The 24,528-nt window shown below is 42.3% G+C and overlaps 1 protein-coding gene across 2 annotated transcripts in view; it reads right to left on the bottom strand.

Annotated features, from left to right (window-relative positions):
* KIF16B (kinesin family member 16B) overlaps positions 1–24,528 on the bottom strand; it is a 306,377-nt gene that overhangs the window by 64,336 nt on the left and 217,513 nt on the right. For both annotated transcript variants that reach the window (XM_028113007.2, XM_028113008.2), the window contains one exon: positions 18,690–18,812. In XM_028113007.2, the coding sequence (XP_027968808.1) occupies positions 18,690–18,812 (123 nt within the window). The remainder of the gene's footprint in view (positions 1–18,689; positions 18,813–24,528) is intronic.

The following is a 24,528-nucleotide window of genomic DNA, read 5'->3' as shown; positions in this document are numbered from 1 at the left end:
CCATTCTAAAATCCCTCCTCTGTGAAGTTCATGCCTTCAGACCCTACACTCCACCCACCTTTCTTACAGTTTTCAACTCACCTTAGTCACTTCTCAATTCCTTGAAGGTCTTAGGTTCTGCTCAATGTCACCTGCTCTTCCAACACTTTGTAACTCCTGCCATGAATCTTGGTCATTCCAATAATACCCAGATGATCCCTCCAACACCCTGACCTGCTTCTTGACCTTCGCCCTGGTTCCTTCCTCACTCAACTTAGAAACCATGGGCAATTGAGACGCCTGGGTGGCTCAGTCGGTTAAGCGGCTGCCTTCGGCCCGGGTCATGATCCCAGGATCCTGGGATCGAGTCCCACATCGGGCTCCTTGCTCAGCAGGGAGCCTGCTTCTCCCTCTCTCTCCCTCTGCTTGTGCTCTCTCTGTCAAATAAAATAAAATCTTAAAAAAAAAAAAAGAAACCATGGGCAATCATGACAACCATTCCTTTGCATTCAACCTCAAATCTCTTTGTCCTGCTCTTGAAATTCCCTGGACCAATAGCTAAACCATAACCTTGGTGAAATCCAACTGTCTACTTACTCTGGGCTTGCACCTGCCTAGCAGAATATGAAAGAAAAACACACCACGAAGTGGACCGACTGGTCTCATTTGAAAGTCACAATCCCCACTTTCAGGTCAGCCTGGATGCCTCCCACCAGTCATATCCCATTTTCCAGTCCTATCCACTCTTCTCTTAGATAGCAGTTTTGTAAATAGTTTACCTCACCTTTCTCCTCAAGCTTTCATCACTTTTCTCCCTGTCCTTAGCTGATAACCTTAATTCCTATTTCATCGAGAAAATGAAAGAAATCAAAAGAACATTTCCCCAGGTACCCTTACTCATGTCTCTTCATTGCCACCACCTACCCTGTACCTCCTGTTTTTCCCTGTTACCAGGCACAACATATGGATCAGTGCTCCTGTTAAAGTCAAGCCCTCTCCTTAACCACTGCATTCCCTCTTGCCTTCTAAAGGATACTGCAAGATGTAGTTTTCTCTTCTCTCTCCTGCACCAACACATTCTCATTCTGTATCATTCTGCACTAGATTATTCCCATCAGCACCCAAACAAGCTATTATGTCTCTCATCTTAAACTCCCACCCTGGCCTTCCTTTCCTTTCTAATTACCACTCCATTTCTATCCTTCCCACCATCACAACACTCCTTGAAAGAGTATTCTTGGTATTTCAATTTCTCTCTTCCCACTGTCCCTTGAATCCCCTTCAATCCACTCAGCATTCCACTCAAACTACTCTTACCAACGTCATCAACAACCCCCATTCTGCTAATGCACTGGTTAATTCTTGGTCTTGATCTTACTCCACACCTATTGGCAGGATTTGATGTCCCGACAGCTCCTCCTTGTAACTTCTTTTTCATTTGGCTTCCAGGTTGCTACACCTCTTACCTCAGTTTTCTCTGCTGAGATTTCTCTTCATCTCTCTGACCTCTAAATATCAAAGTATCCCAGGGCTTAGTCCTTGAACATGTTATTTTTTCTACCTGTACTCACTCCTTTAATGATCTCATCCCATCTCAAAGCTTACATTTATATGCTGATGATTCCCTGGATGCTCACATCTGTCCCCCGAACCCAGACTCGTATATCCTACTGTGCCTACTTGGATGTCTAATTGCATCTCAGACTTAACATGGCTAAACTTACCAAACTTTATCTCCCAAACTCCCTCCCTTTCCTGCCTCCCCATCTCAGTAAATGACAATGCCACTCTCCTACCTGTTCAATCCAAAAACACTGGCCTCATCCTTGATGTTCCTCTTTCTCTCTTTTTCCTCTTCAAATGTGCTACAACATAAGTATGGCCTCAAGGACTTTTCACGAGATTTTTCTTTTCTGGAATATTCTTTTCACATCACTAGCTCCCTCACTTCCTTTAGGTCTAGGCTCGAAATCACCTTCTCACCAATACTTTCTCTGGATATATTACCTAAAATGGCACCCCCTTACCCATCTCCACACTACTTGCTCCTCTCTTCTAATTCACTGTTCTACTAGGCACTTCCTACTACCTAACATGGTATCCTGTTTTCTGTCTGCCTTCTCCACTGGAATATCAGCTCCAGGAGAGGTGGGATTTTTAGCTGTTTTTCACTGCACCTTAGAAGAGTACTTGGCACATCACAGGCATCCTAAATGAAGACATGGAAGAGAATAAGCCCCAAGATGGACTTATCTTACAAATGCTTAGGCTCTCAGTGACAATGAGCCAGCAACACCTTTTTTCATCTCTCTGGGTAGAAGAGATGGCCTCAAGTAAAATTAGGATAAAGATATAAGGTAAGTGGACACTTAGCTTGTAAGGCTTTGGCCTGCAGTCTTTCCCACCTTGTTTTCTCAGCTCATTCACGTCAGACCACTATTTAAAATCTCTAATTAATGAAATGGTTATTCCAAATCTTCCTCATAATTTGGGGTTTCATTCCTCTTTCCACGGTGGCATGAGAATAGTGCCTTTATAAAGGATACCAATTTCTCTAATAACATGCATACACCAAATACTGGGGAGATCGTGACCTGGCTAAGCGATTTCCTGGGCAGGAGAATCAAGGGCATTGGGCACAAGCCAACAAGTCAGCAAGGAGAGGACATAGTCCCTGAGGGAGCCCCCAGAAAAGTATCCAATGCACTTCCTTCTGCTTTCTTGGTATCAGCCCCCCAGTGCTTTCAGTGGCATGTGGGATGCTAAAACTTGGTGGCGTGCAGAGCTGAGAGGGGCCAGAGAAAGATGGCCCAATGTGCAGAGGACTATCCTAAGCTTTATACATGTACTCCTTTGAATTGGGCTTAATAAGGTCAGTATAGGTGTAAGAGAGATCTCTATCTTCACTGTGTTATGCTGGTGACTCCAAGAGTCCCACTATTAATGAAAAGGAAGGGGACTTTCTGGAACCATTAACACTGCGTATATAATTTCTTCAAAATGCTGAACAATGAAGATCACTACTGGCACATTCTGGGTAATGATTTATTTTGTTGCTGCATATCTTACTTAATATGTTAATAAACTCAAATTAACAAACCCACATTACAGATCTGAATGACTTCTACCCTCAGTGTTTCAGTCTATAGTCTAAACCGCTGGTTCTCCAAGTGTGATGTCTGACCAGCAGCACCAGGAACTTGTTAGAAATGCAAAGTCTGAGGTTTCACCCACACTTACTTAATCAGAAGCTCTGGGGTGTATAAGCAGCCTTGCTGTAAATCACTGCAGTACTGCTGCTCCAAAATCAAATCTGGTATCTTAGTAGCCTCCCACCCACCCTCCCTCAAGGCCAAGGCCCTCAGCTTGGCATTCAGGGCCTTTCCCAGGCTGGCCCAACGCCAGCTTTCTAACCTCAGCTCCCAGTGGATCAGAAATCTCATACTTCAGACAACTTAACCCAGAAATACGGCATATTCATTGGTCTTTTGCAGAATCTTTTGAACGGCCTCCTCAGTTATATACCCCATTCTGTGACTAGAGAGCTGCCTCCCGGGTGGCATCTGAACCACAATTCCTCCCTTGGCAGTTTTCTCACAGTTCTCTCCTGGAAAAATCATTCCCTCCTCCATGATTCCTTACCATGTAGCTCATGGTTTAACCAGAGCACATATCATAGGATATCAGTTATATCATTAAAGTTATATTAATTAACTTATAGAATTGATACTAGTTACATAAATGCCTCTCTACCCTATAAAATTTTAAGCCTTCTGAGGGAATGAGCATTTGGCAGTAATTGGGGTAGAGACGGAAGAACTCTCACCATAGAAATAAACATTCATTGAGCTACTGCTATGTGTTAGGTGCCACATTAGATGTTGGCACTTTGCTCAAAGGTGTACTTAAGATTATTTTTCTTTTCCAATCAGGTAAGAGTTCCAGGCTTGGCCTAGATCTGTCAGAATGGCAAACAGAGCCTGCTGTCATCCTGGCTCCACATACCCTGTTCTAGTGGTGTCTTTGAGGTTCATCTGAATCAGATTATTTAAATTGGTCACACAGTATGATGATCTGGTTTTTTTAACTGCATTGAGAATATGGTGCCTTCTCAATATATCTGTAACACAAGTTTACAGTGACACATACAGAGATTTCTAAATTCTTCACCCTTGAGATCTTTACCTGACTCCAGGTTAAGTATAAGGACTGCAACGGCTCAAGCTTCCTATTTTATATATAAAACATTTAAATCTCCCCTTGTCTGCCAACATGCAAACAAGATGAGGACAAGGGTGATGAAGAATAAAGGCCAGTCATGATCACTACAGAAACGGGGGGCCAGGGGGGAGCATGGGGGAGCATGGGGGCAAGGCAACCACACGTGTCATCTCTCCACAGGAAAACATGGAGTCAAAGTCAAGTCCCTTCTCTATAATGGAGACACCAACACCCATGGAGGTGGGAAAAGGCACATGTGAAGTTTGGAAAACCTACATAGAAAGGGGAAATATATATTAAAATCTTATTTTTGCCCCAAATTAAAATTGGGCATGGGATGAGGTGTTGATGCAGACAGAAGGGACAGAAGATCACTACACTAAATAAATCAGGTCAACAAAATATTCGATTATTTTCTTCAATGTTGAGAAAGCAAGGCATCATTACTGCCTATCTTTGAGGAGCAAATTCATTACTTCTCTGTCACTGGATGGCTCTGCTGATACAAATCCATCTTTTCTGGGCCATAAAATGATCAAGTGCAACTTAAACACCATAAACGTGTCCATGAGATGAACTGCATTTACTTATAAACAATTCTCTATTGAGTGTTTTCCACAAATTTATGTTATATACATATTTTGCTGGTTTGAGAATTGTCGATTTTAAGATCTGTCGTCAGTATATATTCCCTTGTGTATATCTATCTGTGTAAGGATGAGAATCTACAATTTTTCACCCAAAGAAAAATACTCTAACTGGCCTCCTTGTAAATAGTTACTTTTAGAGTTCTCTCAAACAACATTTATTTTCTAACAACATTTCAAGGAGCTGCCTAAAGTATATAAAAATAAAATTCCTTCTATTTAGTAAGTCGAATGCCAACCTAATATACACTACAAGTTTTTACACTAAAACTTTATACTAAAGTTTTATCAGATTTGTGCAAAATATAGTCTTCCACAGCCTCAGAACTGTGAACAGGTCTGAGGGAACATGAAATATATTACAAATATTGGAATTTGTACGGTAGCAAGTATTAATATATCAGACTTAATTAAAAGCTCAGAGAACTGTTACAAATGGAACTAAACTGGAAAGAGGCCAATACCTCACTAACCACAGCCTGCCATCATCCTCTAAGTCCTTGCTCCGGTCTGCCTCTAAGATGACCAAATCCTTCAAAGGGTTTCTGATGGGCATGCTCACACTACATTTGTGGAGTGCACTATTTTCACTGAGACTGCCCGTAACCTCTTCTGGTCTCTTGGCTCACCTCTTCCCTTCTGCTCACTCCGTCACAGGCCCAGGCCGGACTCCAGGTCAGTCTTCTCACCACTGGAGGACCAACACCTCACTTCCCTAGCTCCCAAGAACTTCTAGTGGGGCCACATTAGAATAATCCCCCAAATCAGGCAGTCTATGGTGTCAGCTTTCTCTCCAGTGCGCTGCCCCCCAAAGAAAGCAGAATGTATGAAATTTATGCTATTTTGGACTCAACAGGGTTACTCCTACTTGTAAATCCTTCCAAATTACATTCTCAGCAATGAGTATTTCAAAACGTTCTAGATTTTCAATCCTCACGAACAATGATTATGTTTTACTGAGGTGATTAGGGTCACCCAAGACCAACTCCCTAAGCACCTTTCAGCCCTTCTCAAAATGACGCTGTTGCTACATTCACTCTCCTCTTCCTCATCCCCCACCAAACCTCATCTTCACTTCATTGTCCCCACTCACCTCCACTTAAAGGAGAGTCCCTCCCCAAGGTTGGCCTTCAACTGTACTGCTTCCTCTTACCCACAGAACATTTGTCTCTGTCTGCCCTCAGGCCTTTGTCACTGAAATCCAGTGAGGTTCTTCCTCAGGTAAACAAAGATGTTATCTTACTGACTGCTCCTTCATGACTCCCCTTTGCTCTGTATTGTTCTAGTTTTTGCATGTTTCTCTCCCCTCCACTTAGTAGACCCAAGAGTACATGAACTATTTATTCATCTTTCCTATCTTTCAATATCTTGATACTTCCAGCATGGTCTTCAAAAAAAAAACAAGAGGTACCAAATGAGTATTTGTTAAATAATAAATGGACGCATAATGGAGACAGTGGAGCCCAGAGTCTCTTCTCAATGAACACTTTCCTGTTGCACTAATTCCCTTTCTATGCTGAAATGTGGGCAGTGGAATGACCTGCATTTTAGGCCTTCTCTGACTTACCTATAGCTGTTTAAAGTTTTTAGAAAGTAAGCATTAGAGGAGATAATGGGAGAGGTTAAAGAATTATAAAACAAAGAAAGAGAAAATGTTATTTATCAAATTCCTTTGGAAAGAGAATCTGCTGATGTAGAAGAAATACCATGATGACAGGTTTGGGGTAAGAAAGGAGGTACGGGGAGATGTGAGACCCCCCAAAAACATCAAGAAACAAAAGGTGGTCTCTAAGGTACCTTTGGGGGGGGGGGTCCTAAGAACATAAGAGTGTTTGTTTCTGAATGTCAAGGTCCTTTGGGTATGTAAACTTGGGAGAGAGGCCTAAAAAGTAGGCTGAAGTGGAATCTTTCCACTTAGCAAGGGGGCAGCAGCTGGAGCTCCCAAACGATATCTTGGAAGCAGGAGGGAAGGCCAGTGCTTTTGGGAGAACATAATTAGCTAACAGGGTATCTTCAGTTACTTGCTCTGAGGTGTGCAACGCACCTCCTTCCTTGGTTTCCTTAGGGAAATTTCAGGCAAGTTTATATACCTTTCTTTCTGAGAAACCCAAAGGAGTGCTGAGCTCTACAGCCAAATGGACACAAAGGAAAAGACACCATGTCAGCAACCACCTAGGCAGTCAATAGCTGCCATGGGAATCATGCCCACAAACTGCGTCATGAGATCTGGAAGTGAGCAGGCATCCCCCTCCACGGCAGTGGCCCCAGGAACCAGCAGCCTACGAACTCTGGAAATTCTGTCTCCAAGGCACCTGAGTGAAGAAATTGGGCCCCAGCAGGAGGAGCATGGTCTTAAAGCCAGTGCACTGGGCAAGGAGAGAGAAATCTATAATCCAATCCTAGATCTGCCCCGACTGTTGGTGACATGGACGGGAAGTGTATGGGGTTTGGAGCATTTTAAAGATTCCTAAAAGTAGGAGTCCTATGCAGATATAAGATTATTCAGCCCTGTTAGCCAAGAAACTCCCCAGATATCCTTCTGCGTAGATGTGGCACCAACAAGTACAGGAAGTGTCTCAGAGCCCTTGGCTTCTAGACCTGGGCTGAACATGGCATGCCATGCAGAAAAGAGCTGGCTAGTGAGCTACACCGCATCTACATAACTATGAAGTGATGCAAAATCAAACAGCGCTTTCTAGCTGACCCAAGTCTCAGCCTTTTGCAATAACTAGAAATTATCACTTCTTTATGCTTCAATTTCAGCACCTTCAAAATCAGGATAATACCGTTTATTTTAGTGTACTTTAGTAGTTTGAAGGTAAATTTGAAAGAATGTAAAGACTCTAAGATTCTGATAAGATGGATGCCTTTAAATCCAAGATCATTACTAATAAGTACTTTTTCCCTTCCCTTAACACCTCTGTAAAACCAGTGAGGAATAGTGAAAATTACCCTACTTTAAAATTGTGGGAAATTGCGAGAATGAGAGCCTAACCAATTTTCCTTCAAATTACCAAGATATTCAGAGGCAAAGCCCAGAATGCAAACTCTCTACCAGGCATCACTGGAGAATGGAATAATGAAAAACTCTGGATTAAGACAGACTTGGATCCTAACTTTAGCCCATTCCCTAATTAGCTATGTGACTTTGGTTCTATTTCACAACTCTTCCAGGCTTCAGTTTCTTTACCTGTGAAATGGGCTCGTGATACTAACCTACAGATGAAGGAAAAGCATGTGAAACAACCAGCAGGGTGTCGGGGTGCCCAGTAAATGGTAACTCCTGGAACTGTGATCCTGTTCCTAAAGAAAGCCTTTTCTTCTGCACGACTGAAAGGCAAGGGGTATCCTCGGGCAGCAATTGCAAAGAGGGGAACTCAAACCATTTCGTGACTTATTTTAAAACCAACTTCATTTCAGGAAGAGATGTAAAACCCCCAAAATTCTGAAGTTAAGGAAGACAAAATATTAATATAGTCTTATAAGGAAAAAACATATTTGAAATGAAAATTCAAGGCCTGGCCACACATGATGACCGCTTTCCTTCGGTGCTTGTGAGTCAACTCATTTCTTCTTTGCTGTTTCTCATATATGCAGCCTTTACCTTGTGAAGACAAAGACAACTGCTCAAGTGAAAGTGACAGAAAAGATTAGTTGCTTTGTGTGAAAACAGGGGAAGGGAAAAATGTTTTTTTCTTAAATTTTTCAGTGAAAGACAAAGTTCTCAGAGAGATGGAGGGGTGCTTAAAAAAACAGGATAAAATATGATTGAGTCCCAATGTTATTTCTTTCACTTGTTATTTATGTTTGAAAATAATACACAAACTGAATATTGGGATCTACATGGACCACAGCTTATGCAACACTCCATTTGTCTCAGCTATGCTAATACACACGCAGGGAGATAATCTATCAAGTTACTAATAAGCAGAGATTCAGACGCCAACACACAAATCCTTCTGAACATTTATATTCTATCAAGTTGGGAGTATTTCTAGAAGACGTATGTGTGCGTAGTTTATCTAATAGACTGGAATGGCTCTTATTTCTGTTCTGCCAAATAAAGGGAAATTTCTCTGACTGTAAATGTGACTGCTTCAACTCTCAAACTGCAAATTTTCTGGGCATTTCCTTTTCATGCTCCCTGGCAGGTCTAGCCACCATCAAATTCTCCAGGTTTGTCAAAGCCTTAGTAATAGCCCCAATTTACAAAGTGCCTGCAACTTGGCCAGAACTCGAGATAGAAAATCAAAATACACACAAAAATAAGAGATTTTGAAAACGGGCAAGGATATGGAAATGGCCACCATGTTTAGACCAACACTAAAATATGGCCTCGACTTCTAAAAAGTGCAGAAAGTAGTGAAATGTAGAAGGCACATTAAAATGAATAAGCAAGGGCACCAGTATGGCTCAGAGTTCTCAGATCTGACATGGGCATTTGGTACCTGGTTCACCCTAGTAGCTGTGTGGCCTTGAGCAAGTCATTCATAATTTCCCAATTCATTAAATGCAAATAATACCCCCATTTTGGTATCGTTTCCACATTTTTGGAAATGTCTGGCAAAGAACCTGGGCTGAAGAAGGTACTTGATGGATGACAGTGTCCTCCCTTGAAGAGAGGTTGCAAACTCAACTGGCCTACAGGGCTCAGTGAGAAACGAAACTCTAAAAGGCTCCACGAGTGTCAGGATGTAGGACAACAGGGAGCGTAGCGGGAGTCTACGTGTTATTTGAGCACCTTCAATTCTGCTACAGAGGATGGATGAAGCTCATCAGAAGGGCTAAGCACTGTCAGTAAGTAAGCTAGCAGTTTATGGGATATAACTAAACCTCAGAGAATGTGTCAGAACAGACAGCCAGTACTCAAGCAGCTTGCGAGACACAAATGAACTCCTAAGATATGCCAAATAAGGGCCTATAACCTATAGGGCATGTCAGAGAAAGGTAGAATAGATAAATATGAGGGAACAGATAAGAACATTACCTAGAGAAAGTAAGTGTTAGGTCATGATCATGCCTGCTCGGGGCCAACAGCTAATTCAGCCCCGCATGGAAGACCACTGGTGACAACAACCTGCTCCCATGCTGGGTCCACGTGTGCTCTACCTAAGAAGTGCAGGTGACAACCAGGGCTGTCCAGCAGGCCACCGGCCAGGCATGCTGCCATGGAGCCAAGTGTGCACTGCCTCTGGGTGCCCTGTGTTTACTGAGGCCCCTTGCTCACAATAGTCCTGACAAGCAGAGCAGGAGAGGCTGTAGTGGCAGAGAGAGACAGAGCAGGTGAACATGGTGTGATCCTGGGGTCAGAGAGTACACGTCGCCCCCCTGCCGGTCCCATGCTCCATGCACCCACCTGCCCCTCGTCCTCCTGCATCTGTGTGTGCGTGTTTAAACTGACTTAATAAACTGGGTGATCAGAGACTTCATTTGGTCTGTGAGCCTTTCTGTGCAGTGGGGACTTGGTGTGGACCATTCCCTCAGGTGATCTCCTCTGACCAGGAGCCATGAAGACTGTGGCATGGCAGAGGGCACGGGAACTTGTCCCAAGAGGAGCTACTGTTCATCCCCAAGCTGGACTGCCCTTTGGGACCCAGTCTAGGTTTCTCACATTTTCTGATGTTTTACAGAAACTTGGGAAATTTGGATTTCTGTGTCAGATCTCCCAAGTTCGAAATGTTGACAACTTGTTGAACATTTTGAAATTCTGTTCAGGTAAAATAAAGCTCATCCTCCATGGCCACTGCTGGTTTGCTTCTGCTGCCTTCATACTATTGCACAACTCTGTCCGGCCCTGGTGCCGAGGGCCCTGTCGCGTGGCCCTTTGGCTGTAAAAGCAAGATGCCCGCTGCCACGTCTCACCTTCTGGGGCTCCCTGCTTATGGAAGGCCCGGCAGACCTGAGGGCCCTTGCATTAAGTGTCTCCTCAACTCCAGGACAGCAACGACTGAACCCAGAAGGGGGGGGGGGGTCACATACCCTAAGCTCACGTGACAGAAAAGAAAATGGACCACTGAGCGGGACGCTCAGGTGTTACTCGAAGGTGGCTACAAGCCTGTGCTAGACAGCTTCCTCAAGGCTACACTGCCCCGCTCTCAGGCCTTCCTTGTTTCCTCTGCCTCTCCTCTCCTTCTCAGGCCACTGACCATGAGTCAGAACAAAATGAGGCACATCTGGGGGCTAGAGGAGGTGACTCTTCCTGTGGTACCTTCGACCAAAATCAGACGACTGAAATGAGGAACAGTTTTGTTTTGGATGTCGTGTATTCGAGGTAAAGCGTGTATACTCCTGTGCTCCTTTGATCTACAAGTGGACCAAAGTGATTCTGTACAGAAGGGCCTATTTCCTGCCACCACTTGAAGAAAGGCGGGGCCTGTCCTTTCCTGAACAGCCTGTGGGGGAGGAGGTATGACTAGAGCACCAGAGGGCTCCTTATAAGAGAAGACTCCAGAACACGTGCTTCCTGAGCAAGGGGCTGGAGTGCCCAGGTGCCCAGAATAATGTCCAGGGGGTGGACAGTGGGCAGAGGGCTACCCCTCTGTGCAGAACAAAACTGAACTCCTCTGTGGGTGCTGGAGACTGTCAGAGCCAGGATGTGTGCGTGCTGGCGTGCAGGAGGGTGGAGTGGGGACGTCGGGAGGGAGGCAGGAGGCACTGGCTTTCTTGCACACAGACACAGTCCAGGAGCTTGATTTGCCCGTCCTTGCCCTGGACAACAAAAGAGGCAGCCACATCATGAGGAAACCAGTGGGTGGGATGGCTGATCAACAACTGAATCCAGAGGCACAGTCAGAGCATGGGGAGCCCATAGGGGGTTGTGTACAAAGGGCACATGGTCACATATTCCCAAAGCTCTACCCAAGTTCTGACCAGTGAGAGCACCTGGTGGCGGACTTGTGTGGGTCATATTGTTGAGTGATCTCTCCTGGGTGATCATTACCAGTCAGAGCCTGTGGGAGGGCTGGGGACCCAGTGATAAGGGCCCAAGGGCTTACGTCTCCGGAGAAGACCAGCTATAAACATGACAGTGACTGGAAGAAAACCATGTGACTGTGGGCTGTGACACCTGCTCTGAAGGGAGGAAACCGGGTGACAGGACAGAGGATGGGTGGGGGGGAGGAGCTACTACAGAAGTCACCACTCTAGGAAGGAGACAGGAAGACAATCTCCTGGTAAGATCACCTACAATTTTTACAGGAATAAAAATTCTCAGGAAACAAAATATTAAAAAAATACACCAGTATTGGCTTCTTTCTTTATACTAAAATATTAATATGTAAGTTAAAGGGCAGAGAATTGAAAACAATGTTGGAAACATCAGCTTATTTCTAGAACATAAGAGTATGCCAGCCTCTGTTGGACTTAACCACAGATTTCCCAGGCCGGTGTTTTGTATCCTGCTAAAATATAATTTAAAAATTAAATTCTTTCCACTCTGGGCCTGGCTAACTGAAAATGGCAACTATAACGCAGCTGTAATTGATTTCTTGTATCAATCACGGATGAGCATTTGAAGCCGGAGGGTTAGGATGACTGCTGTAGTCCAGTCAGTGGTATAACTTATGCTGGCTGCGATTCAGGGCCAGCGTGTCTCGTGACAGGTACCTTCTGCTGGCCAGCAGGTGACATTCAACGATACTGGGCACAGAATGAGAGGAGCCAGACTGGCACACCCTCTGCCCCTCTGCCCGCCTCTGACAGCAGTCGGCAGGACATACATCTCTTAGAGAGAACGTGGACACAGCCCCAGAAGGATGTGTTACTGCGATCTGCTAGAAGGGATCGCTGCAAGCGCCGTGGGAAATGATGCCCTCACGCCGGGGTTCCCAGGCACATGTCCTTCAAGAATCAGTAAAATAAGGGGGTGGCAGATGGAGGGAGTGCATCATGGAGATGACAACCTTCTGTATTGTCAAATAAGGACATTAAGACAGACACCATTCCACAAACTGTCATATACCCATACAGCGGGATGCTATTTAGCAATAAAAAGAAACAAATTACTGTTATATTCAACTACGTGGATGAATCTCCAAAGCATTGGGCTACATGGAAGCAGCCAGACACAAAGGAGTAAATGCTGCCCCATCCCATTTACACGGCATGCTAGGGCAGACACTAATCTGTAGTTACAGAAAGCAGCTCACAGCTCGCCTAGAGGCTGGGCAGGGGCGCTGACTGTAAAGGGGCACAAGAAACTCTCTGGACTGACTGGAAAGTCTGAAGTCTTGATAGGGGTGCTGGTTACATGGGTGTATACATGCCAAACTCATCAAAGTACACTTCAAATGTGTGCATTTCACTGTATGTAAATTATGCCTTAACAAAGTTGATTGAAAAAATTAAATGTGACCAAAAAACAAAACCCTGTATATCTACTCTCATAGTTACTTCACAAAAGTTGTTTTTAATCCCTGAATAAAGAAGATCCAAAAAGACAGTCCTTTTGAATTAAATATTAAATTTTAGTTTAATGAAAAACACGATTTTTTTTCATTCTAAAGCCCAGTGATGGGAACGTCCGTGGGACTGACCAGGGATCAGAAGATGAGCATTTGAGAACCACTGTTGTCTCCCTTCCTCCCCCATATCCCACTCCCTGTACCTGACCTCAAATGGTACCTTAACCAGGCTCATGACTATTCATTCAGCAATGAACAATCCAACTAGAGCTACCCAATTGGGCATTACAGGAAAAAGGCATGACTTAAATAACTAAGGAATTTTATCTCAGGAAAGGCAAGCAGAAAAGGGCAGGAGGCAGAGGGAACAGGAAGGGTGAAGGACAAGTGGAGAGAACTCTGGGCAGCTACACCCCTGAGTGCCTCTTCCCAGTCCTCTCTCTGGGCCTGCAAATTCAGCTCATGAAGACTTGCACCCAGGGGGCCCTGTGTGTTCATGGGTCAGCTTGGCCCCTTAAATGAACTGGCAGCAACCACCAGCAAGTTATACAGTCAACAGGGGTCTAATACCAGGAATCAAGACCCTTCCCTGCTGGTCACAGAGCCTTGCCAGGTGCATTCAGGACCCCAGGAGACCTTTAAGACCATCATGGGGGAAAGGTACAAAAAAGAAATCGATTTTATTTAACAAAGAAGCAGCAAGGATTTTTCTGAAGTCTAAAGTGTAATAGTATAAAATATCTATATACATTAACATCAGATTTTCCTTCAAAGAAGGTCTAAAACTAAATAGACTTTTAAAAAAATAATGCTTTTTACCTTAGCCACCTTAAATCCACTGGTTCACCAAGAAAAGATTTTAGTAGTAGCCAAACTGTTATCATAGGTGTGACTGTATGTTCTAGAAAACATTGCCAATGCATCAGAGAGTCAGATAATGGAAGGAAAAGGTTGTCATACTTAATTGTTTTCAAAGATGTATTCGTTTTTGGGGGGGGTGAGAGAGCGAGTGCAGGGGGGAGGGACAGAGGGAAAGGGAGAGAGAGTCCCAAGCAGACTCCACACCAAACATGGATCCCGACCTGGGGCTCAATCTCATGACCCTGAGATCATGACCTGAGCTGAAACCGAGAGTTGGTCGCTTAACCAACTGAGCCACCCAGGTGCCCCCATACTTAATTAAAAAATTCAGCAATGTTGAGGGGGGAATGAACAATCAAAATGAAAAATAAAAAAATCCAAAATTCTCAAAGACACAACTGTACATCAAAAGTCACTAGGATTCCAAGGGTAAAATCTCACTCAGTCCCTATGCCTTTTAAAAATTTACTTATTTTTTAATGGGGCATCTGGGTGGCTTAGTCAGTTGAGTATCCAACTCTTGATTTCGGCTCAGGACATGATCTCAGGGTTGTGGGATCGAGCCCTGCATCTAACCTCTTGCTGAACACAGAGTCTGCTTGTCCCTCTCTCCTCCCCCTCCCCATTCTTGCTCTCTCTCCCTTTCTCAAATAAATAAAATCTTTAAAAAATTTACTTACTTTTTTTAAAAACAAACACTTAACCAGCACTTAGGAAGGCAGACACCATTCTAAGCACTTTACACACCTAAATTCATACACTGCTCACACCAACCCAACCAGGCAGGTGTCTTTGTCCCTCTTCTACAGTTAGTCTCTTGTGGACATTAACCGGCAGAGCCTGGAAAGGACATTGGCACACCCTAATAGCTATGCGTTTGCTGGGGTGTGGCCACTTTTGTTTTGTTCAAGAGAGGGACTGTACATTCGGGTCCTGTTTGTTTCTAGTACTGAGGCCCTGAGACTTCTGTGACTGAGTATCCCCAAGAAAATGTGAGACGTGCAGCACATCTACCTGTGAATGCATCTGGTGGCCCTTCCTACACAGAGAACTGGGGATTCTCCAGGCAAATGCTCACAGGTCATTCCTGGTGCTGATTACAGCATCTGGGGTAAGTACAAAAAGGAAGCGAAACAATGACATGCTTTCAGAACTTGGCTTTGATACCTTCAAAGAAAGCTGAACCCTTTAGTTTTGGATTTTATATATTCTGAGGTGAAAGCAGAGATTCTGAAAGGTCCCACATGATTTTCTGTATTTGGGTTCTCTAACATGTCTTCACAGTAGCATCTTCACAATTTTGGCCAGATCTGATATGGCGTGAATTAGTATTTACTTGCAATTTTTATTTAAATCAACTCAGCTTTTGTTCTTATTTTCTTTTTTTGAGTTCTTGAAGTATAATTGACCTACAACATTTTATTAGTTTCATGTGTATAATGTAATGGTTCGGTATTTGTATATATTATGAAATGATCACCTCCTAAGTCTTGTGAATCTCTGTCACCACACAGGAATGGTTACTTTTTTTCTTATGATGAGAACTTTTAAGATTTACTCTCTGTGACCCCAAGGGTCCACATTATATGTTAAAAAAAAAAAAAAAAGAAGGCAGTAGGAAGGGACAAATGAAGGGGGGGAAATCGGAGGGGGAGATGAACCATGAGAGACTATGGACTCTGAGAAACAAACTGAGGGTTCTAGAGGGGAGGGGGTGGGGGGATGGGTTAGCCTGGTGATGGGTATTAAAGAGGGCACCTTCTGCGTGGAGCACTGGGTGTTATGCACAAACAATGAATCATGGAACATTACATCAAAAACTAATGATATAATGTATGGTGATTAACATAATAAAATTAAAAAAGAAAAAGAAAGAGAAAAAAAGAAAGAAAGAAAGAAAGAAAGAAAGAAAGAAAGAAAGAAAGAAAGAAAGAAAGAAAAGAAAAGTAAAGAGATTTATTATAAGGAATTGGTGGAGTATGCAAGTGGCTCAGTTGGTTAAGCATCTGCCTTCGGCTCAGGTCATGATCTCAGGGTCCTGGAATCAAACCCTACTTCCAGCTCCCTGCTAAGTGGGGAATCTGCTTCTCCCTCTCCCTCTGCCCCTCCTCTCTGCTCCTGTGCACTCTCTCCCTCTTTCTCTCTCTCAAATAAATAAAACTTAAAAAAAAAATTACTCTCTCAGCAACTTTCAAATGGACAGCACTATTAACTATAATCACAATCTGTACATGACATCCCCAGGATGTATTTTATAACTTTTGACCATCTGCACCCATTTTACCTACCCCTACCCTGTCTCTGGCAATCACCAATCTGTTATATCTGTGAGCTTGGTTTGTTTTTCAGGTTCCACATATAAGTGAGATCATACTATAGAAATTAAGTATCCTCTTTATCCATGTCTTATCTTTTATGCATGAAATCAATTTAATAGTTATATTTTATTAACACACTTATCAGTTAAAATAAAATATATCTTGGGGCGCCTGGGTGGCTCAGTCAGTTAAGTGGCCAACTCTTGGTTTTGGTTCAGGTCATGATTTCAGGGTCGTGAGATGGAGCCCCATGACAGGCTCTGCACTCAGCAGGGAATCTGCTTGAGATTCTCTTCATCTCCCTCTGCCCCTTCCCGTGCTCTCTTTCTCTCTCAAATAAATATTTTTAAAAATTAAAAAAATATATATTTATCTATGCATCAACAAAAATCACTGCATGTCCTCCAGTGCTGTGAGTTCTCTGTTTAGGAGAATTCAAATTCTGAGCTGATAAAAGCCAATCTTCACCCTTTAATTAAAAATATGGGATTAGGGGCGCCTGGGTGGCTCAGTCGGTTAAGCGACTGCCTTCAGCTCAGGTCATGATCCTGGAGTCCCAGGACTGCGCCCACATCAGGCTCCCTGCTCAGCAGGGAGTCTGCTTCTCCCTCTGACCCTCCCCGCTCTCATGCTCTCTCTCTCAAATATTTTTCAAAATATGGGATTAATACATATACCTTCAGAAATTATTTTGATATATGTGTACATATCAATATAACATGTATGTACAAAGGGAGCTACACACACACACACACACACACAATTTCAAATGACTGAGAAAAAGAAATTGAGCAGGAATTAGGCATTAAGTCAGGGGCAGTGAGAAGTACCAGCTCACGGACATGGCATAACATCTGAATAAGAAACCACACAATCTGGCCGGTAAAGTTCAAAACACCACCACCACCACCACCCAGACATCATGTACTCTCAACAGGAACCTCAATATATAAATTAATGCCTAGGTTTAAAAAATAAAAAGGAAAACAATATATAGAAATAAGAATCTAAAAGCTTGACTAATTATAAGATGCATTTGCATTGTTTCTCCTGGAAGACTTGAAAGGGCATGCATGCCTAAAGGGAGAGGTTGATCCCAAGCCCCCAGCAGCATGGTTGGGGGGCTGGGGTTGGGGGTGGGGTGGGGAGGGCTGGCTTCAGGCTCCCTCCACTCTCCCTCCCCACAGCAGCTCCATGCTGGTCCGCTTTCTGCAGTGCCCTTCCTCATAAATAATCTGCTGAACAAACGTCTCTGCCGAGAAGAAATTTGTAAACCACTGGTGTGATCCAATTTCCCCATTCTACCAATGAGAAAACTGAGGCTTGGAGAAGGTAAAGACTCATGGTCACTCAACAAAGTGCAGCAGAATCAGAGCCTGAAGACCTCAGCGTCCAGATTCCCTGTCTGAGGTTCACTTCCAAGAATACCCTCATGCAGCTGCAGACATCCACCCTAGTGGATGTCATTACATCAATAACCTCACCTATGCTTGAAAATGAAGAAGTGTGACTCCTCATTAATTCCTTGAGGAGGGGAGAGCATCCAGCAATATTTAATGAAGTGTTATGAGTCAATGGAACTAAATTAGGAATCAGATGAAGTCATTATTTCGGAAAGAATGATGTAAGGAAGCAGGCACATCTCTTCCTGAAAAGTTGTATAAATCAAATAATGCCTAAAACAGATTAGGGAAAGCTTCTTAAATTAATAATAATAGAAACAACAATAAAAACAGCAGTAGTAATAGAAGCAATAGCTATAACATTATTATATACCAGGTACCAGACTTAACACTTTATGTGAGCTGATACCCTTGTAACATAAACATTATTATTCCCATTTTTATAGATAAGAAAATTGAGCTTAAGCCCAGGGATAGGGTGACTGACTGTCCTGGTTCACCTGACACCAAATGGTTTCCCAGGGGTGGAACTTCCAATACCTACAGCAAAAACTCCTGGATAACCTGGAAGGGCTGGTCACCCTACCTGTCGGGTTGGTAAGTGACAAGAACTTTCTTCCATGTCTGCCTGACTCCCCAACCACCACCACCTTCTATGGGATAACTTCTCTCCATGTGCTACAGTCTAGACTTGCAAAGACCAGTTTAAAGGAGGGTATGACCAATATGTTACAAAACAAGATGTTCACTGCAGCTTCATCTCCTTTTATTAAAAAAAAAAAAAAAAAAAAAAGATAGAGAAAGCCCTGGGAGCCTCGAGCCTCCATTCCTCCAGAAGAGTAAAGAAGGGGCACTTACCTTGACCTCAAACTCGAAGTGCTCATCCTTCCCTTGCCCACACAGCACATAGCGTGGAATACTAATTTTAATCGGGTCCTTCAGGTCGTCTGGATTTGCTCCCAAAGAGCGAGAAACCATCCGCTATCAAAGAAACAAGAGATAGGGAGAACAAAGAGAAACCGAGATCACTCCTCAGCAAATACCCTGCTTGGGCAGGCGGGAGAAAATGTGTTTCAAGCAGAGAAGAGAACATCAAACTAGTGGAGTTTATTTAGAAAAATGATGGCTTCCTTTGAAAGAGAAATGCTAAGTCTCTGTCATCACAAAAGACCATTTCTTTAGGTATACTATTTCAAGAAATTAGGGCAAAAGCACTTCAAAATGTTGTTTGGCTTTGAAGTTCCTTCCAATTTATAAGAAGAAGTGAAAAAAGAGACAGATTACATATCCCGATTTTCAAAAAAAAATCAATGTAAACCAGATTCCTTTCTGAAAAGTCTTGATCATCTGACAAACTTCTTTTTTCTTCAGAGACTATCAGATTGCTGTACATAAAGCTCCAAAAACTGGAGATTTTATTCAAATTTACTTCATTTTTAACTTCTAGGCATTTTTATAAGCCAGTGTAGTACAGAAAGCTCTTTAAACCACAATTAAAATAAATACCAAGTATTTTCTTTAGGTTTCATTTGATTAGTAATCAACCTGGCTCTGACAAATATTTATGGTTTGGAAGGTGGGAAGCCAGAGGGGTTTGAGAAGGAATCATTATGAAAAAAATAAATCTTCAAAATGAGTTCTCTTGAGTATAAATGGGCGGAAATCTCTGGACAATCCTTATCATTTGCACTAACCTGGGGCTTTAGACAACACAAGAAAATATGTTTTTAAAGCAGCAGCAGTAATAAAATAATTATAATTATAGTTAGCATTTATTGAATACTTACTATATACCAAGAACTGTGCTAAACAGTTTATATGCATCATTTCATTTAATACTCACGATCCCCCATGAGGTATTAACCATTATCAGATGAGGGGCCCCAGGCCAGGCCGAGAGTCGAGATAATATGAAAGAGGCAGGTAGCAGAGCTAGGATTCAAATCAGGCTAACCTAGTGCCCACCTGTGCACCATGATGCCTGCCATCCCACCTCCATCAACTGTTACACTGCCATCAGGAAATTTTTAAATAATTTCATCCATCTGAGATAGAACCAGCTAATGGACATTTCAACATACACAGAATTTAAGAAGACGGAAACTCCATGATTCCACAGTGATTCCATTCCTATTTGACTAAAAAAAGCACAGGGCAAAATGGGGTCCTGGATCCTGAGCCAGGTATAACGAGGAAGCTTGAATTTCTGGATGACACAGAGGTGTAGAATCTGTCTCAGATTACTGCTTTTGTCTAGCGGACACTGTAAATATTTTGGCCCTGCTATGAAGTTACCAAAGCCTTTTAGAGCACCTAATTTTTCCCTGCATGGCTGGTCACCCAAAATGAGAACCATTAGTTTTATCGAAATGGTACACTTATTTAGCTGTCCCTGATGTCAAAAACCACAGTGGAAATTCTTCAAAAAAGAGTTTCTCAATACGTACACTGCCAAAAGACCTTTCAATTCACTGACAGTATGTTTCCAAATTACTGTAAAGGTGGACATTTCCTGAAACATGGACTATGTTTTATCTATTTGAAGAGTGAGAAGGAAGAGAAATAATCTAGTAGTTTTAATGATTTTCAAAGAGCACATTTACTGTTAAGAAATGTCTCTGACCATAGCTGAGCCATGAAGTTCTTGCTCTGCTGCCTAAGCCCCGAAATCTTCTATGCCATACTTAATAACTATATTTTTAAGTAGGAACATAATTTCTTCTCCAGATCTGCCACAATCACTTGGGAAATCCACTTGTTGCAGTGTGTGTGAGTTTGAAGCTTGAAGTTGGCAGCGGTGGGAGAATGTCCTCAGCAGAGGGGAATGCTGCTCTCAGGAACTGAAGCAACAACAAGCAACTGATGATACTAGTTGAGAAATAAAGACCCACACACCCTACCTTAGGAGGAACCTCGCTTTCCCTACCAGTTAGACCCAAAGGCCAATACCACAGCTCATTTGATGAGGAACTCTCTCTATCCTAAGAGGCTAGAATGAGGAAAAGGAAGAAGGAAGAAAGGTAATCAAATTCACTAGGAACAGTGTATTATCATGTGTATTATGGGTTCTTAAAAAGATGTGGATAATAGCATCAAGCATAAATACTCGGTACTCAAACTCTACCATAATGAGCATCCCTGAAGCAATCACTTGGGATCCCCTGGGTATTCACTTCAAAGATTCGGAGAGCGGAAAGAGAAGACCCAGAATCAAATCCTAGCATAAGGACTTGGTCTCAGCCTAACAGTCACCGCCCACCCTCTCTGCACTTCAGCCTCATGTCTAAGGAAATGGGCATAGTATTTAGCAAATCCCATCTATACAGCAGGAACCCAACTGTGAACATGACAGTGTCCTGCCCTGTGGGACCTCCCTTAGAGGCAGACTGACAAGTAAACTTGTAATTCCAGCAGGATTAGAAAACTGTGATGGCAGTTTATAGCATCATTATTTACAATAGCCAAGCTATGGAAGCAGGCCAAGTGTCCAACGATTAATGAATGGATAAAGAAGATGTGATATATGTACACAATGGAATATTACTCAGCCATAAAAAAGAACAAAATCTTGCCATTTGCAGCAACATGGATGGAGCTAGAGAGTATTATGCTAAGTGAAATAGGTCAGAGAAAGACAAGTATGTTATGATTTCACTCCTATGTGGAATTTAAGAAACAAAACAAATAAGGAAAAGGAAAAAATGAGAGAGACAGACAGACAAAGCAAGAAATAGATTCTTAACTACAGAGAACAATCTAATGGTTACCAGAGGGGAGGTGGGGGGGATGGATGACCTGAGGTGATGGGGACTAAGGGGGTGCACTTGTCATGATGAGCACCAGGAAATGTATGGAACTGTTGAGTTACTATATTGTACGCCTGAAATGAAAATAATGCTGGATGTTAACTAACTGGAATTAAAATAAAAATTTAAGTAAAAAAAGAAAATTGTGACAGGGGCACTGAGTAAGAAAAACTGTGAATATACACATGGCTATCTAAATGCCATGACTTTTACTGAGGAAGAGCTGCAGCCAAAACTATCCAGTATATTATTAACTAAGCAATAGTGACTTAATTTTAACTTTCTAAGAGCCTTTTCTTATAGGCACCCTTCGGGTATACAATCAAACACTGGTATCTTTTACTGATCACCCACCATGTGCTATGCACAAGGCTAGATCCTGGGAATACAAAATAAAATAACTTCTACAAAGTCTCTGTAATTTCTAAGACCTTTAGTTTTTCTCAACTGCATCAAATTTTGAAAAAGATTTGGTTTTTCCACTCCATATGGATTACATTCTAAAGTTAGCCAACTTAGCTTTCTCTTTTTACAAGTCAACATTCTAAGTGGGATAAGACTGAAAGTGATGGTCTGGTTACTACACAGACATTTTAAGACTGGAAAGTTCTCTATTTCTAAGAATTTTATAATTGTGAAATCAATCCCTAGTGAAAGGAAAGTTGCTTAAAGCTCGGGCTCACTGATCCTTTAAAGAAAAAAACCCCTGCCTTTGATAATTTACAAATTTGGGTAAATGGGTAGGAACCCATTATCTGGGAGGAACTGGATCTTGTAATGTTTATATCGTTCACCTAACTCTTATAATGCTTATGTCACTCACCTAAATGTTATGTCACTTGCCTAAATCAGGTTGTGATCCCAGGATCCTGGGATCAAGCCCCTCATCAGGTTCTCTGCTCAGCAGGAAGCCTGCTTCTCCCTCTGCCTCTCCCCTTGCTCGTGCTCTCTCTCAAATAAATAAATAAAATCTTTAAAAAAAAAAAAAAAGCCACTGCCCCAATCACAGAATCAGACAGTGAAGTTTAACTGCATCCTGGGTTGAGAAGATGGATACTTCTCTCTCCATTATTTAATAGCATGTTGGGGCTAGAAATATTGTTACCACCCATAGGCACAGTTTACTTCAATGTCAAAGATTTCAGAGTAACTAAATATTAATGAGTGTAGAGAAATGTACAACTGCAGAAATGATTAACTGAAAAATAAGCTAGGCATCTGAAGACATTTGAGTTTTATCTATGCATAGATGAACAGAAAGACAAATCAAAAGAGTATGTGTTTCCATCAAACCACAGCTGCAGTGTAATTTTTAGGAACTACTTTTTGAAGTCAACTTCATGAGGAATGTAGAATTCTCAGACACAGTGTGAAAGGTTCCTGACATTCTCCTAAACCATGTTTATGGTGGAGAGGAAGGAGAACTAACATAAATGTCTCCTAAACTTATTTTTTATTTATTTATTTTTTATTTGAATGTAGCTATATTTTGAATATCTTGAGTTTCATGCTAGACAAGTAAACGTGTGCTGTATCATATTATATCCCATTATTTAAGGGAGCTTTTAAATTTCTATGTACTTATTTATTTTGGAATCAGTCACAGTTTCTCCACATGTGGCAAAGATGATGCTTAGACTTGGAAGGAAAGTTGGCCATACATCATACAAGGAGGTAAAGAAACATGAAAGGCCGGATGCCCATCTTACAGCAGATCTGGATAAATATGGAGGACATTTCAAGGAACTTTAAATGACTTGTGGAGTGGTTCTATTTAGAAATGAAAGGTCAAGCAAGAGTACATAATGAGTAACTTGGGTTATATTCCTCTAATAAGAAATATCATCTTTTAAAATAAGATACAAAAAAATATTTTTCTGGTAGCTTTTAATGAAATAATGTCTTGTGTCAACAAATATGCTATTTTTCCGTTGTTGGGGAAACACTATAGTCGGATCCTTAGCCAAAAAAAGCAGGCAGAACACAGGCTACATTTTGAATATTCAGATTAGAATCTTCCCTTCCTACTCAGGCCGTCTCCTTCAAAAGGGACAAATTAAGGAAATTAATAGGAAGTGGCATTAACATCCACTTGGATCAATGTTGGCACCGCAGAGGGCACAGAATGGACCAGTTCTACAGGGAGTCATCAACATTTCCCCTAAATACTCTAATTATGTACCAGATGGTGGGATTCAGTGTACGCTCTGACTAAGACAAGGTCAGACCTAAGGACTGCCGTCTGATTTCTGAGAGCCAAATATCCAAGGTTTGCTTCTCAAACACAGGCTGGGTTTTTATCAGCTTTAACGCAATTACCAATTCTCCTTTCTTTGTTCCCAGCATAGCACATATTTTGATTCCCTCCTTTTTTCCACCACATAGGCCATACTGATAGTTCTAGTTAGAGCTATGATATATCAAGGACCTCCTATGCCCCAGCAGTTTGAAAACAAGGGTCTGGGGCAGATGATGAGGATCAGTTCCATGTTCAGGTATGAGCCGTGTTATAAGAAGCAGAGAATAAATGTACCTTATGTGAGCAGGTGCAAATTATGAATAAAGTCAAGAGTCAAAACATGTTTATATTCATCTCCAGAAGGTGACACCTGCCTCTGCTGTGAGGGGACCTTGTGCTAATGCCACATCGTCTCTGAAAGCTGAGTACACAGAGCTGAAGTGGAGTTTGCTAAGAGAGGTAGTCACACATACTACAGGCGTCCCCTGACCATGCCTGTCACAACAGCCTGGCATGAAGACACAACACTAACCTGATCTCATTTTAAAGTGAGGTGAGTTAAAAGTACTTCCAAGAGGAAACAGAAGTAAGGGTTTTCAAATAAAGAAGTATTTCTTTAATTTTGATATAGACCTGTAGGGATAAACTAACC

The sequence above is a fragment of the Eumetopias jubatus genome, unplaced genomic scaffold (genome assembly GCF_037043125.1).
Source record: "Eumetopias jubatus isolate StellerSeaLion01/CBP00866 unplaced genomic scaffold, mEumJub1_p1.0 scaffold_9, whole genome shotgun sequence".
NCBI lineage: Eukaryota > Metazoa > Chordata > Mammalia > Carnivora > Otariidae > Eumetopias > Eumetopias jubatus.
The sequence above is the reverse complement of the archived record's forward strand: the minus strand, read 5'-3'. Positions and strand labels throughout refer to the sequence as shown.